The following is a 16,135-nucleotide window of genomic DNA, read 5'->3' on the forward strand; positions in this document are numbered from 1 at the left end:
TACTAAAAATACTACAATGTAAAAACGCCTTTATAACAAGTTGACAAAATTAAAGTACGTTTAGATACTAAGCTAATTTTAGATTAGATAGATTTGTGCTATTGTTTAGGAAATAAATAAATTGGAAATAATACAACCAAAACATAACATTGCTTTGAAGTCAAGCCATATTTGTTTATTTATGGATTTAGGTGGCCATGCAATTTTGCGGCTCGCTGTACATAATGGAGTAAATTCGTTTGGTTTTGGTTGACGAACGCACCTTAGTAACTTCAAATTTGATAATGACGTTAATGTCTTGTCATGTTGAGTTGAAAAATCAAAACTTGCCCAAATTAAATTGGTCACATTATTTATTCATCGACCGAAGAAATAGAAACATAAACAAGGTGTAATATTTAAAATATCATTATGCTTTAGAATATAAACTTTCAAAATATCTTGCAGTAATTGTAGACGCTTTTTTAAGTCAAATTTTAAATAAAAAGGTAAATATATTTTGCTCTGAAAATTTTAAATTATATTTTACAATATGTCATCATTCCTTATTAGCCAATTTCCAGCTAGTTACGCGAGCTCTCGCGCTAGCTGAAAACTAGCGAGCGTTGGACGTCGGCGACGTATTAATACTATTATATTTTGGGTGCAGAATTTCAGAAGTTCGTAGTATGTGTAGTCTGAGTCTGCCAATCGCGGCGCCTGCTGCCGCTCACCCTCCGCTCGCTCGCGTTGAAGTTCGATTTACGAAAATAAACGGACGATATAAATTCTTGAAACTTAAAATACTGAGTAGTGGTATCATAACTTAGTGTGTTAAGCAGTGAAGTGTTTACAGGAAGATGGCGACGGAAAGCGAGTGTCCTGAGGGCGGGGAGCCGGTAGACCTGTATATCTATGACCTGACACAAGGGCTTGCTGCTCTTCTATCACCAGCTATCATGGGTAAGTTCTTTCTCTGGTCTTTTTGCTTTGCTACTATAAGAAGTGTCTGTTGCAGTCAGTTTTCTAAGCTTACAATAAGGCAGAAAAAATTATTTCATGGCCGATTGTATCTCCTGTTATATCAATTAGTTCTTTACAAATACAAAAATACAAATAATTTATTGAGAAAAGTATAGTACAGTGGTTGCTCTTAAAGACTAAGAATTTATAGAGACAAGTGGTTTACAAATGCCTGAACTAGGATTCCCTGTGTTTCAGGCAGCGAAGGACAATTTTAATTAATTTTTAATTGTTCACTTAATTATAAACTATAAGTAGTACACAATAAAAGTCTTATCACCTTTACAAAACAAATGAAAATGATTTAAATTTCATTAAACTTAATAAGTACTATAGCTAGGACCATGAGCCTTAGGAGGATAAATATACGAGTAACATCTTTGTTAATATTCGCCCCAAAGACAACTTTTTGTGGTGACACTTAAGTCTAGTAGAATTAGTTCACTGGCAGTAGTATGCTCTAAGATAGTACTGATAGCCACATATAGTTGGTCAAACCAATTTGTCAGTCAATAAGAACCAAAAAAACTATAGTCATCCTTTTCTTTTGGGTAAAAGACTAGCATCCTAGTGTAAGACAAAGATAGTATGATTATCTCTGTCTATGTTTGAAATGAGACAGTCCTTTGACAAACTATAGTTGAACCATCAAAGGTTACCTCTTTGTTGTGTTTTATTTTAATCCAACTATTTGGGTTGTTTTATTTACCAATCTCTGGCTAGTCGGTTCCATAGTGGACCAGCAGTTTTCTTTAAATCATCTGACCATCTCTTGTATTGTCTGCCTTTTTTTTTTTTTTTTTTTTTTTTTTTTTTTTTTTTTTTTTTTTTTTTCAGAAGCATGGAAGGCAATGGAGGAGGCCTTTGTGTCAAAATGACACGTCGAGCCGACGGTTGTTGCAAACACATAAATAAATAAATAAATATTGTATTAAATATTATGAACTGTATGTTCCATAATAAAAGGCTTTGAAATTGAAATTGAAATTGAATTTACCAATCAGTTTATGTAAGCATGTTTGTGTACTCGTTCCACACAGAACAAAACTCGAAGGCCCACCGTGAAAAACGAAAACTGAAATTTCGTTATCTGCCTATTCTGCCTCTCTAACATTCTTGCATATTCAAGCGAACCTCTCTGTTGTGATAAAGAGGCAGATAAAAACATTACTATTTTCTTTTTTTTGCGGAAGGGTCTCTGACTTTGTTTTTATGACGCGGGTAAGGAGGTATTTATACGAAAAAAAAAACTGGTAAAACATTTTATTATAACTAGTAGTTGTATGACATGACTACATACATAGTAAATACAAGTAATCTGGCTGCATCCTGCAGGTAAGTGACACCGGCGTCCCACTTCCCGATCTGTTTCAAGGACTGTTTTGTTGGACTACTTACACACCTATACTTAGACTCCGAGCTGTGACAGAGAAAGTTTTCGTTATGTAACTCTCTTTGTCCGTTATTTGTTTTTACAGCGAGAGTAAATCGTAGCTCACTCACGTTGCATACGATTTTAGAATTGCCGGCTAATTAGGTGCAACGAATTCAGTCGATCGATCAAATGCCGCAATGTAACGCAATTCACATGCAATCATCAGTGACGTCTGTGGAGGCCTGTTTTAACCTTTTAACCGCCAGCAATTTTTGATCGACCGTGCTCGTGTCGCCACCGACAGTAAATAGTAGTTAGGGAGGCGAATAGGGGAATTTTCGGCAATACTCGAGCGTGGCAGTTTAAGATATGAGAGATACCTTAGACCTAATAGAACAACCTTGTAAAGTATTTAGCTCTATATGTAGTGACGCGCGCCTAGGATAGACGATCAGATTAGTAAAAAAAAATGGATAGTCTGAAATACTCGAGCGCGTCAGATTAAGATATTGGGGGTTGATTTTAGTGTTTAAAGACTAAATTTAACTAATCTGACGATAAGTCCTTGACGCCGCCGAGTTATAGGGTCGCGAACTTGTAAAAAAAAAACGTTAATCCGGCATTCTCGAGCGCGATTTTTTATTTTTTTATTTTGAAGAATATAATCTAAAACTTACTAAAAATACAAAATCTGCCGGTTTCCGCATGACCGGAAGTGTGGAGGAGCCATTTCGTCTTCCTAAGAACGCGTTGCGGCATATAAGTCGCGAACGATACATTTTACAAAAAAAAAGTTTAAATAAACAAAAAAGGTAATTTTATTTTACACAAAAAAGGTCTCTTTACATTTTTGTCCAAAGTTAAAACTTTTTGACTTGAAGCATCATAAAAACTCAAACTCCCGGTCAGATTAAGAGAACCCACCAACATTTTTGTCAGATTAAAAAAATATGCTTTCAGGATACCGAGATAAACCTCCCCTATGAAAATCTGACGCGCTCGAGTATTTCAAAAAAACTTTTTTTTTTTGCATTTTCAAAAATTCATCGTAACTTATCGTCACGCCGAAATCGTCAGTTTTTTTAAAGGAAGCTTCCTTGGGGCCTACTTAACACCCCTTCCGAAAATCTGACGCGCTCGAGTAAATTTTTTTTTTTTGCATTTTTGACTGCTTTATGCCTACCCCCACCACGCAAACCGGCAGATTAGTATACCGTTGTTATCAGAGGCACTCGGGGCATACGTAGTATGAATATCTGACGCACTCGAGAATGCCCAAGTAACTGTTTTTTTTAACATTTTTGAAAAACCGTACACGCCAAACCCACCGCTAAAATGGTTTTTGCCATACGAGCTTTTCTTTTCGAAATTATTTTATCTTTCGATTTTGATAGGTCTCGACGGCGCCGTTGAATTACGCCATTTAGCTACCTCGCCTCCCTAACTATAGTAATTGTACCACGCAGAGTAAGGTTGGCATAGTTACGGGAGTTATAAATGTGCTGTAAAAACCAAATCAGATCTTTGTCTTATTTATCAGACTGTGGCGAAATGTTAAAGGGTTAAACACTGTTTTCTACGCAATTTGCCCAATCAAACTATCATTTTGAACTGCGAACAACCGGACAGATTGGGAATTAGATTTGTCCAATTAACCAGTAATTTCTCTATTCGAAATACGAGTGAAAAGAGTTTACTTGCGTGTTTAAAACGGGGCAATATATCATGGGTCCATGTCCCGGCCCTAGGGTAGGGTAGGTCTTAGGGAGATTCGAGTCAGTGTCACAGCGGCACTTGTCGAAATCACACGAGTATATGCAATCTTATAAGGCTAGGCGCCTGCTCTTATTGGGTTGACATTAACATGATTACGAAGGAAGATTCTTTTGTCATGAGTTTTTGCCCTCTGATATGTATATTCTACATGGCTACCTTGATCGTAAAACATGAAACGGCCCGACAACGCGTTTTTAGATCGTAATTCGTAATGTATCTTAATGAATGGTTTCGCGCATTCCTGAAGCATTGTTTACGCAGCGCCAAGAATACGCGAACAGATATGTTCCCGCTGTGAGGATCGCTAATTGTTATGTTAGTGTAACAAGGGGTTTCTAATTCAATTATCAGATAAGAACAGTCGTATTGCACTTGTTTATTAAAATACTGAATGTGTAATCTTGAAGACAAAACAGCAATACGTATCTGCAATAGTACCTTTATTACACAACTAATCGCGCAAAATTATATCAAATATCATATAATTTATCTCCAGGCTCTACGAAATATGTCATTTTCATTCCTAAAAAACAGTAGATAATGTAAATTATTCTCATAAATAATATATAGGTAATAGGCAAGACTAGGAAAAACGCTCGTCATTATGAAAACAAATTATAAGGATCCAATTACGAGTCGAAAGTGGTCGTTTACGGTCTACGGATGTCATTGGGGCATATTTTTAATCGTTGAAATTGGTATAAAGAAGTCTGTGTTGTACGGCACAGGGTTTTCAAAATGGCGGGCGTTTTTCCTTGGCCTTGAGCCTTGGTAATAGGAACATCAGATTTTCGATAGACAGTGTTGTAGGGATATTATCTTGTCGGACAGTGTTGCACCACTGCACCGTACACAAAAATATAGACTAGGTACACTTTTATCGCTCTACAAACAAGATTGTCGAAGAGTGTCCGATAGATTAATCCTACAGTCGACCCATTCATTCTACCTAGTATTAAGTGAAAATACACCTTATGCCTATAATAATAACGCATGTATCTATTTCCGCAGGTCGGCAGGTGGAGGGCGTGTGGCACACGTCGCTGGTGGTATTCGGCCGCGAGTACTACTACGGAGGCGGGGGCATCGCCTCTGCGCCTATCGTAAGTAACAAACCACAGGTTCTTAGCTCGAAATATCAACAGAGAACTTGAAACTTGCTCGTAGTATACAGTATACTGTCGTTGTCGCCGTCCAAGGTGTTCACAATATCTGAACAAGCACTCTAACGCCTTGACAATAGAGGCGTGCTCAGATGTTTGTGAGCACCTTGGAGCGCTAGTATAACTGATGGCGTCTGTACAAAAAATACTAGTGGAAACAAGATGTTATGTGATCTTCCACGCCGCTCTTGTGCTGAGTAATGCTTATTATTATACTTAACATGGAGTATGTTGCGCTACCTTCACAGATAGTCGGTCAATTTTATGGAGAACGTAGTGGTCACACTTCGATGCGGTACATGTCGATTGGTCGCTACTCCAGCATGTTACGAGTGTATACTGTATGTTCCGAAAATCGTTATTTCCTAATTGCAGTTAATACCATTCGCATTATTTCTCACTTTATATTTTTCTCGTAATCTTCCTTTCCCTATAGCAACTTTAGTCATTCGCATATTTTTCCATGCAATTTTTTTTTGAAAAACTTATTTTCCCGGTATGTTTTGTAACCATTCGCATTATTTTCCAACTTAAATAGACGGAGCCCCGCTTCGCGGGGCTCCTATTTCTGGGCGGTTTGCCCTTCGGGCATCTGAAGCTACCTAACGAACCTAACCTACTTACCTACCTACGCTTTTTTCCCCAAAGTGTAATGTTTTCACGGACGTCTCACTAAATCAATAGCTAGGTAGGTTAGGTTCGTTAGGTAGCTTCAGATGCCCGAAGGGCAAACCGCTCAGAAATAGGAGCCCCGCGAAGCGGGGCTCCGTCTAGTAAGTTGCAAAGGAAATGTTTTTTGAAAAGAAACAGTCCGACGAACTCCAGATTTGATGGACACCCCAGCGTTTTTCATAGTTTGTTGTTGTTATGTCAGGCAGAAAATAAGCTACTAATAAATACATAGAATGGGTAAATATGAAAACGGTTCAAAAACATATCGAGAAAATAAGCTACTAATAAATACATAGAATGGGTAAATATGAGAATGATTATAATTGCTATTGATAAATGAAGCTTACGAGAAAAATAAAAAGTGGAAAAAAATGAGAATGGTATTAACTGCCATTTAGGAAACTACAGTATACACTCCATGTTACGACCTTATCGATCATCCATTTTTATCGCTACATTTTCTAGTCAAAACAGTCTAGTCTAGTATAGTTCCTTTCAAACTTCCAAATCCTGTATGATATAAAGTATCATTCTATGGAACTTGCTAACTATGTAAACAAAAGTCACTAGTAAATTTTCATTCAGAGACAATTTTAATATGGCGGTTTGTTTACATAGTTAGCAAGTTCCATAGAATGACACTTTAGCAGCTGAGTGCATCGTCCCTCTTCAACTGTGTTCGTAGTTATAGCCGACACATGCAGTGGGCACTTCTGGCAACATTTATACTACGTATTGTCTTCCGCTGGACTCGCCAAATTCACAGGGCGGACACGCCATACATCAAAAATCATTTGCGTTTATATATGTGCACGACACGTCTGTACACGCGTTATTGTGTATGTGTGGGTAAGTCGCTTTACTGAGAGCACGCCAGAAGTCCGCCAGTACGGTTACCATCAGTTTTTCACTGACATAAACGCCGTCGAGAACGTAATTTACTTTCTATACATCTCGCTCGCACTCGCATATTCGTGGAAACGGGATGTATAGAAAGTAAATTACGTTCTCGACGGCGTTTATGTCAGTGACAAACTGATGGTAACCGTACAGGTTCATGTCGCGGGGCGAGGTAATGCGAGTCGGGGCGGGGCGGTGCGTGGCCGTTCTGTATGATAATACTATTACTTATTCTGTGCCAAATCCAACGCAAATCATAGTTGTCTAACATTTCCATAAAAAACATGTCCCATTCGTTTTAGATTTATTTACAACACAAAATAACGGAGTGGCTTCTGGCAACGGTTCTACCACGTGTTTCCCTGTCGCTGGACGCGCCAAATCCCTTGAGGATTCTAGTTGTGTCGTGTTCCAACTACATAAAATACTCGTTTTACATCTATTTACAAGTTCAATGCTTTCTCTTACCTATACAATAATCCTCTTTATTGCACAACCTCAATAAAACATTTACAGAGAGACGCACATTCATACATGAAGACAGAGGTAACAAAGGGCGGTCTTATCGCTAACTAAATCATAATCATAATATTTTTATTCAAAATAGATTCTTACAGAACACTTTTTGAAAGTCAAAAATTGTATAGATAGAATATACATGTGTATTAAAATTATAACTTAATATATGCTACGCTTGACTGTAGATAAGGTATCCGACCATACGTGTGTGTCTGTTAAATAATCGTCTACTCTATAATAGCCTTTCTTTATTAAAGTATCTTTTATTATAGTATTGAACTTGTTTACTGACATATTCACAATATATCTTATTGTAGCAACGTATACAGAGCGTGTGTGTAAAGAGCTATCTCTTCCAGACAACCTTTAGGTAGTGGAGAAATGAAATGATAATATTAATTTTATTAAACTATGGAGGTGCAAAAACTAAATTGGAAACTACACCGTACCATGGACTCTATACTATGGAACAAATTAATTTTGACATATTTTTTCGAATGCTTTCTCTTCTAAACTCTTTCACAAGTTGTAACTAATAATATTAGCGGAAGTCTCTTTCCCATTCCTTTGATTAGAATACGTGCAACCAAGCTCTAGCTAGGGCAACAAGAATATAATGCAATTAATTATTTGACTCCGTACCGTAAACATTCAGAAGTGGAAAACCTTTTCATTTCACGTCTGTACAATGTACAGTCGCCATCAGATATATCGGAGCGGTCAAGGCGCTCACTAATATCTGAACAGGCCTCTATTGTCAAGGCGTTAGAGTGCGTGTTCAGATATTGTGAACACCTAGGCCGATCCGATATATCTTATGGCGCCAGTACAAGACAGTTCAGTTTCTGTTGTCCAGCGGCCGTATCTCGGTTATTTATTCCACATGCCCACGAGCATCTATTCTCGCAAATATGCGTACTCTGACTACGCATTATCTGATCGACACCCTTTCCAGATTGGAAGATATTTACTTACTTAATTATGTAACGATTTAAATTAGGTATGGTTTTTATTAGTTAGGTACTTACTCACTCCGTTGGCTCAGCGACCCAATATGAGACTTTGCCTCCGACACAAGACAGCGCCACTTTTCTCGGTCCTGTGCGACCTCTCGCCAATTGTTGACTCCAAGTTCACGCAGATCCGCCTCCACCATGTCACACCCCAGCGATAGGTATAAAGGATTAGCCGTTTGGGGCCAGCTTCAAATCTACGGACTATACCTGAGGCGTTCGATAGGATAGGTATGCTCTGTTCACGTCCCGATCTTCATGATGGCCCAACCAATGTTTTTTATTGCAAATAATAACTCTACTTCGCGACGAAAACTCAAGACTAATAACGTGCAAGCGATCGTGCCGACTCCTGGCTTCGGTTTAGTGGAACCATAGAGAAATATGATCAGCAACATAAGGCTCTCCGGTCGGTGCTACATCTATTGTTAAGTAGCAGTACTGATAGTTCCACTACTCGATGCTAGATGTAGACACTGAAATTAATAGTCTTTTTGGTATCAAAACTGATGTATGGAGTGAGCAATCTATGTATTTTTTCTCTATGGTGGAACTTAAAATTTTGACATGACACTTATTTTATAAAGGTATTAGGTAGATTCGAGAATAAACGGTAGATTTTCCATACAGATTTTCATAAGTGTGCGATCTAGGTTATGGTCCGTTTGCGGAACTCAGGTTCCGCAGAACCGCGTTTAGCAAGTAGGGCGAGCAGTAAAACTGTTAACTACCGTGTCTTGGAAGTTAATTCGAAATCATTTCGAAATTGTAGTTTCATGTCTTCATAAAGTTTTTCATAAAGGTACTACCTTAAAGGTAGATAATATTGGTTTTGACTGAAATTTTGGATAGGTAGGTACCGACCGATGTTTAGGCTATTTAGTATTTATTGCGCTGAAGTAGTATAGCTAATATAATATGACTTAGCATGCGAAATTGTATTTATTTTAAGAACGCTATCTATTTGATTTTAACGTATAAGAAGTATAAATAAAAAATGTATACTATGTAAGGTATTGGACAAGTAGGTATGTATTAGTAACTAGGCATATATAAATTAATTCCTGATAGTAAAAATGATAGAGATATTTGACGGGCAAAACTTTAAAACGGAAGTATATTTTCAGAGTAATTGACATAAAAGGTAAACACGAGCACGACGGCCATATCTTCCGTTACAAGTCGCGCGGCGCGCCATAGCTTTTGGTGCCTTCTAATTTCTTGACTACGCCCCCTCTATAGTCGAAATATCCCGCACCCCGTGTTGTGATCATCTGCGAGCCTACCGCAAACCACGTCCGACTAGTTGCCTCCTTGTCACACTTACGTACGAAATTACAAGTGCGACAGAGAGGCAACGGGTCGAACGTGATTCGCGGTAGGCCCTCTGATCATGAGTCATGACGCATTTAAACCGTCATACTACTCGCGTAATACCATTCCACAATTACACCTATTAATAACTTACGATCTATCTTTATCCCGCCGTTTTTGCCAAAATATAGTTCACTGATACGCGCATATCGCACTCTATTTATATTACATTAGGGGCTATTTTTAAATGTGATTTACGCGCGTAGTGGCGACATTGCGGAATATTGAATAGGCTTGTTTTTGTTATGCAAATCAAATCGAAAGGCGCTCAAAAAAAGTTGTTTAAAAGCTCGGTAAGTGTAGGTAATTTATGAACAATTATTCAGAACCACAGCTGCCTAAATCGTTAATATCGTTATTGACATAATATGTAATACAAATATTTCTTTATTCGAAGCAAAGTATGCCTATGCAAAGGACTACGCACATACTCCGCACTCCCTGTCCTGACCTGACTGATAGCGAATTTTCTTTCGCCACTCTGGTTCCATTGGTTGTCTATTTGGCGCGACATAATAATTATATTAAAGAGGAACTAAAATAGTTTATATTTGACAACAACAGATTTCTTGTCAAAAGTGTGACAAAACAATCAAATAATGTTACAGTCACATAATGGCAAACTGCCAACGTACAGTAGGCGCTTATGCGGAAGAACGAAATATTTAGATTTAGGTATCACTCTTTGTATTGTGGAGTGTGGTTTGCTATCATCATATGAATACATTCTGTAATTGTAACCTGTCATTTGTGGGCAGCTGACAAACAGCTAACCGTAGGTAAGTTACCAACTATAAGTTCAAGCAAACATACAACATAAACATACATTGATGTATAAAATCTAAGACAATTTCGTGCTTCTAATTTGACAGCTGTAAACGAGATGGCGCTGTACAGCTCCGAGCTCCATACATTTTGCGGTAAGTCTGATTGTCAAAAGTTGACGTTTGACAATTCAGTGACCGCAAAACACATGGCGCTGTACATCGCCATCTGTTTTGGATGTCAAACTAAGGGGCACGTTTTTTTTCTTAGAGTTTACCTCTATTACAATCAATTCTCCTATGGTTCAGGCAAACATTCTGCAGTATTATCATATTAATATTGCACATTTTGCCCTCAATTAATTTCTACTTTCTTGTCGAAATGTAGCCACGCCGTAAAAAGCGAAAGATACAAGAGTATCTATCGCAGCATGTATAAGCGGGGACTTGACGAACTATAAAAAGTTGCCCTATCTACTTGACATGAAAATCTTCTGTTTTTCCACGATAACTTTATGTTGTCCTAACAAAAATCTACGAAATGTAGTAAGGATCTTGGGAATCTGTTCAGGACTAGCCCCTTCAAATTTTTCGATTCTTTATAAACACCACAAAAAGTTATCATCGGAAGACAATAAATCCTCATGTCCCAACACAAGTACGGCGCTATGGCGTAGTTCTAGAGTGTATTGTAGTAGCGTGAAGTGTGTGTGCCAAACTCTTCTAAAGAAGAATAATATACCACCGATTTGTTTGTGATACTCATAAACACACTGCAAGATTGCAACGTGTTACCACTTCCCGCTATTCAGACAATAGCTGGAGCGCACATGTTAAACTCTACGACATACCTACATTATTATAAATCCCTCTCCCAACAGGTGCGCCAAACCGTGCCAAGACTGTAAATTGCAGTGCACTGCACCTCGCTCGTGAGTTCCTTACCCCCCCCCCCCCCCCTCTACTATTCCCTCTTTTATCTTCGTTGTTCCTGAGGGGCTATCGCAAAAACCGAATTTCGCAAGTTGCGGACATTTTTCTCTGTCACTCTAATTACGCCTTCATTGAATTAAATCTCGTATGGATAATTTTCGTATTTAAATGAACCAAACTTGCATCTTATGGTAGTTATAAGACCTTTCCATAATGGGACATCTACTGAGCATGTTAGTAGAACATGGTACAGCAGTTCTTCTAACAATCTATGCTACTATTGTATCCTCGCTGATGGGACAGAATAACAACAAGAAATAGTTGATTGACCCAGTTAGCAATGTATCGAATATTGCATGCAAGTTCTCGCGCCGTATAAATGGAGCTTTTCGGTCAATAAATGAAATATGTATGGTATTTGTATGTGCTGCTAACTGATAACTACTAAGCATTACATCTGTAGGTACATATGTTTAGTTATAAACACAGTTAATAGTAACTAACTACTATACTCTTTATTTGTATTTCCGTTTTGAAATTCGATCGAAATGGGTCCCCTCGTCTATGCATAGGTATTTCAAAGTCTACGAGTTTCACTTCAGTGCATCTAGTTATAGCCCGGTCTAGATTCCGTGATTCCTGCAATTGTATCTGGAGCGGAGTTATCTAATGCACCGGTTCCTGGTTGGCGACCGAAATACACCGGCATTTCTCGTTTGTCCCGCTCACACATACTCGTAAACCTAAAGGTGTATTTACATGGAACGAGTTGGGGCTATAATCGTTTTTGCCCAAAACAGTGTGACGTTTGTTAACGTCTTTCAGGCCAATTCAAACGAACACTGATATCAGAATGACGTCTAAATGATGTCATCCAGATATCGTGCATTACGCTCGTAGTCTCGTACCTACTTGCCTGTACATGTATTGGCGCGGGCGAGACGCACGATAACTAAATGACATCATACTTATTTATACAGGGTGGCCCATTTAGATCGGTCAGTATGGGAAAATCTGAAACTATAAGACATACGACGATCTCTTCTTAGGAACCATGTCCTCGATTTTAGTAACAAGAAAAACTGCTTCATACGTTTAGAAAAAAATGTATGTAAATTGTATTGAAAAAAAATGGTCGTCATTTCGAAAACTTACTAAAATAAATTAAAGGATATGAAAACAATGCATTTTATCATTTCAGACAGACAGATGTTTCATAGTAACATTTCCTGCTTAAGGCCTACACAATCGATATCTAAATAGAAATAATTTTAGTTTTATTTTTCGATGACATGGTTCCTAAGAAGAAATCGTCGTATGTCTTATAGTATAAAATTTTCCCATACTGACTCATCTAAATGGGCCACCTGTATAGGTAGTCAGTCATCAATGTCATCATATTATTCTGATGTCAGTTTACGTTCGAATTGGCCTGTTTTGCTCGCATGAATTGGATTTTCAAAATTATTTTAGGTGTCTCATTTGCACGAAGTCATTTTATTTAACAGGAAAACCGGGCAAACGCACTTATCACTCTCCGTTGTGCGTTATTGAACGTACCTATAATTTACTTAAGTTAATTAATTAATAGATTAGTATTTAACTAATCTACCTATGTAATTAACTTAAGTAAATTATAGATACATAACATAAGCTACCTAATACCGTTAAGAATAAAAGATACCGTTTCAGGAAACAATTGATTAAAGATAGCAGCAGACAATAATCGTATTACACCGGCGGTTGGTGAAACACGCTCCATGTAAATGGACCTTAAAAGAAATAGTTTCAGCCACGTTTCAGCAGACCGTTTATAACGTAAAGGTGACTTTATTTATTTTTGATGGCGACGGAAACGACATTTGAACGCGGCCGCTCTAATATACCTATGACGTTGTCCTCGTGTTTTCTTCACTAAATTCGAAAATGTTTGGAGATGTTTTAAATCTGGCGGCGTTCCGTTGCATCCAGAAATAACCGCTGCATTTGTGATGTTCTGGGGCAAAAGTTACAAAGATGCAATTAGAAATTCTCCCAGTTGATACCTGGTTTGGTTACAAATTCATTTACTTTAAAATACACTGGCTACTTAATCTTTCTGGTTTAACCCATTGGTTGACTGGTAAAGAATGCCTTAAGGGGTTAAGTCCGCCATTTGTACCTTCATGTATTGTGTAATAATGATTTACCCCCTTATTCATAAACGGGCTACAAACCACAATTAGCTAATAACGCTAATAACGAGTCTTTATCTGTAATTTTGACTTATGTATTTGTAAGAAAGGGGTAAAACATAGTTGAACTAAATCAGGCCCGTAAAGTTTTATGAATAAGGCGGTAAATAAATAAATAACTGACCAAACACTCAAACATCGTTTTTTTTTCCTTTCTACCATTATTCACAGTTAACTAATATAATAGTAGTTTAACTCCCTTCTTTGTTTGTTTACAGGGCGGCACGATGGCGGGGCAACCTCGCGAGATTCAGCGGCTTGGCGTGACTTACGTGCCGACGGCCGTCTTCCGTGAATACCTGCAGGGGCTGGCTGCCACCACGTTCGCGTGAGTTTTACAAGACACCGAATAATTGAGATGGAGCCTGTCCTTCATACTCTAGCGGGCACGGTGCCTTGCACGTACCCTCCTAGTTACTGAGCTCGAAAATGCAAGGATTACCGTATTATGGCATAGATTTAATATTTTTATGAGTACATTTTTAGGGTTCCGTACCTCAAAAGGAAAATACGGAACCCTGTCTGTCCGACCATTCCCCCCCCCCCGCTTATCTCCGAAACTACTGGGTCTAAAATTTTGGAAAAATATACACAAAATAGTTCTTTACCTATAGATAACAGAAAAACCTATTAGAAATGTGCAGTCAAGTGCGAGTCGGACTTAATGTACGGAACCCTTGGAACGCGAGTCCGAGTCGCACTTGGCCGGATTTTTTTTTATTGGCTTTCTCATAAAAAAAATTACGAATACATTGTCTGTTGTGGTGTCTAGTTAACTCTTTATAATTCGGTATAGGTATCTCTTGAGACAGTAAAGACACTATATGTGAATACTCTTTTAATATTTATGTGTACAACTGTATATAATATTCGTGTAATATGTCTTTCTGTATTGTATATAGCTTCTCTCTTTTCCAGAGGCTCAGCGTATTCCCTTCTAGAGCACAACTGCAACCACTTCACAGACGAAGTAGCACAGTTTCTATGCGGCGCGCGCATACCCAAGCACATTGTGCAACAACCGGAGACGGACTTACCCCCTCCCTTCCGTGCTGCTTTGGAAAATTTACTGCGGGCGCCAGACGGTGGCCAGGTGAGCTACTAATTGTTAATATTATATGTAATCACAAGCACATATTGCCAGAGCCGGAGACCAACTTATCCCAGCTCTTCACGCGCTTGAGAACCTGCTGCAAGAACCGGACGGTGGTGAGGTGACTAGGTACTCTGTTAATATTTTTGACCGAAGAATGCCACGACCAGAGACGGAATTAACACCGTCCTATACGCGCTGCGTTGATTTACTTGTGGTTGCTAGGCGGCTGTCAGGTAAGTTACTGCTTGTGAATGTTGTATGTATATTGTATACTCAAGATAATCATGTAACAACTGCAGACGAAGACGGACTTGACCGCTCATTTCCGCGGCGCAGTGGTAAACTTGCGCCCGATGCTCAGGTAATATACTGCTTTTGCGTATACTGGGTATGTGTGTGCGTTTTTTTTTACTTTACAAGAGTGAATCCTAACATTTGTTAGGAAGCTGCATGCTTAATATGTAACATGATATCTTCATCACAAAGCTATATAAAGGCTTGGCCAAACACAGAGCGCGACGCAGCGCCGCGTGATGCCGACGCGATGACTGTTCAAACAGGGCGCGCGTGGACGGCGCTCTCAACACGCCCTCATCGCGCGCGCCACCGCTCGCTGCCTAACGTCCGATCCGATTGATGTGACCCAGCGCGACGCGGCGGGACGCGGCGGGCCGCCGCGTCCGCGCGGCGTAGTGCTGCGCGGACGCAAGGGGCCGCGCGGCGCGGGGCGCGACAGAAGCGGGGCGTGATACCGGCGGGACGCAGTCTGTTTGACGTCGGTAACCTGTTAGCATGTGCCGCGGTCGCGCGGCGCGGACGCGGCGCTGCGTCGCGCTCTGTGTTTGGCCAAGCCTTAAGAGTTATAAGCCTAGATACAGTCAGCACCAGCAGTAGAAGTTGCTAAGCGGGCGAGGTGATCTTGACGCGACTTTATTATTAAGAGAATAAGAGTGTGTCAAGGTTGTTCAAAATTAACACCTCGCGCCCGCTTAGCAACTTCTGCTGCTGACTGTACCTGTTTTATTTCATGTACCTAATATGTACAGTGGCGTTCAAAAGTGCATGGACCGATCGACCGTAATGCCTTAATATTACGGTTGAAACATATCCATGCACTTTTGAACGCCACTGTACCTATGAAATACTGTCTTCAAACACGTTAGTAATCTTCAAATCGAGATTACAAATATTACAATACCTGCAAAAATTTATTACAGCGCGAAAAGTCGCAATAGTAATTAGTGGAAACGGTGCCATCTGACGGCACACGCCAAAATTACCCAACGAGTACGTTGACTCGTTTTGTGCGCGTTC

At 39.2% G+C, this 16,135-nt stretch overlaps 1 protein-coding gene across 1 annotated transcript in view; it reads left to right on the forward strand.

The window, feature by feature from the left end:
- The first annotated feature begins 669 nt into the window (after positions 1-669).
- Positions 670-16,135, forward strand: part of LOC134651266 (uncharacterized) — a 62,994-nt gene continuing 47,528 nt past the window's right edge. Inside the window, exons 1-4 of the mRNA XM_063506333.1 lie at positions 670-942; positions 5,165-5,256; positions 13,944-14,053; positions 14,644-14,818. Coding sequence (XP_063362403.1) covers positions 840-942; positions 5,165-5,256; positions 13,944-14,053; positions 14,644-14,818 — 480 coding nt within the window. The 5' untranslated portion in view covers positions 670-839. The remainder of the gene's footprint in view (positions 943-5,164; positions 5,257-13,943; positions 14,054-14,643; positions 14,819-16,135) is intronic.

This window comes from Cydia amplana, chromosome 9, assembly GCF_948474715.1.
Source record: "Cydia amplana chromosome 9, ilCydAmpl1.1, whole genome shotgun sequence".
In the NCBI taxonomy this organism is placed as follows: Eukaryota; Metazoa; Arthropoda; class Insecta; order Lepidoptera; family Tortricidae; genus Cydia; species Cydia amplana.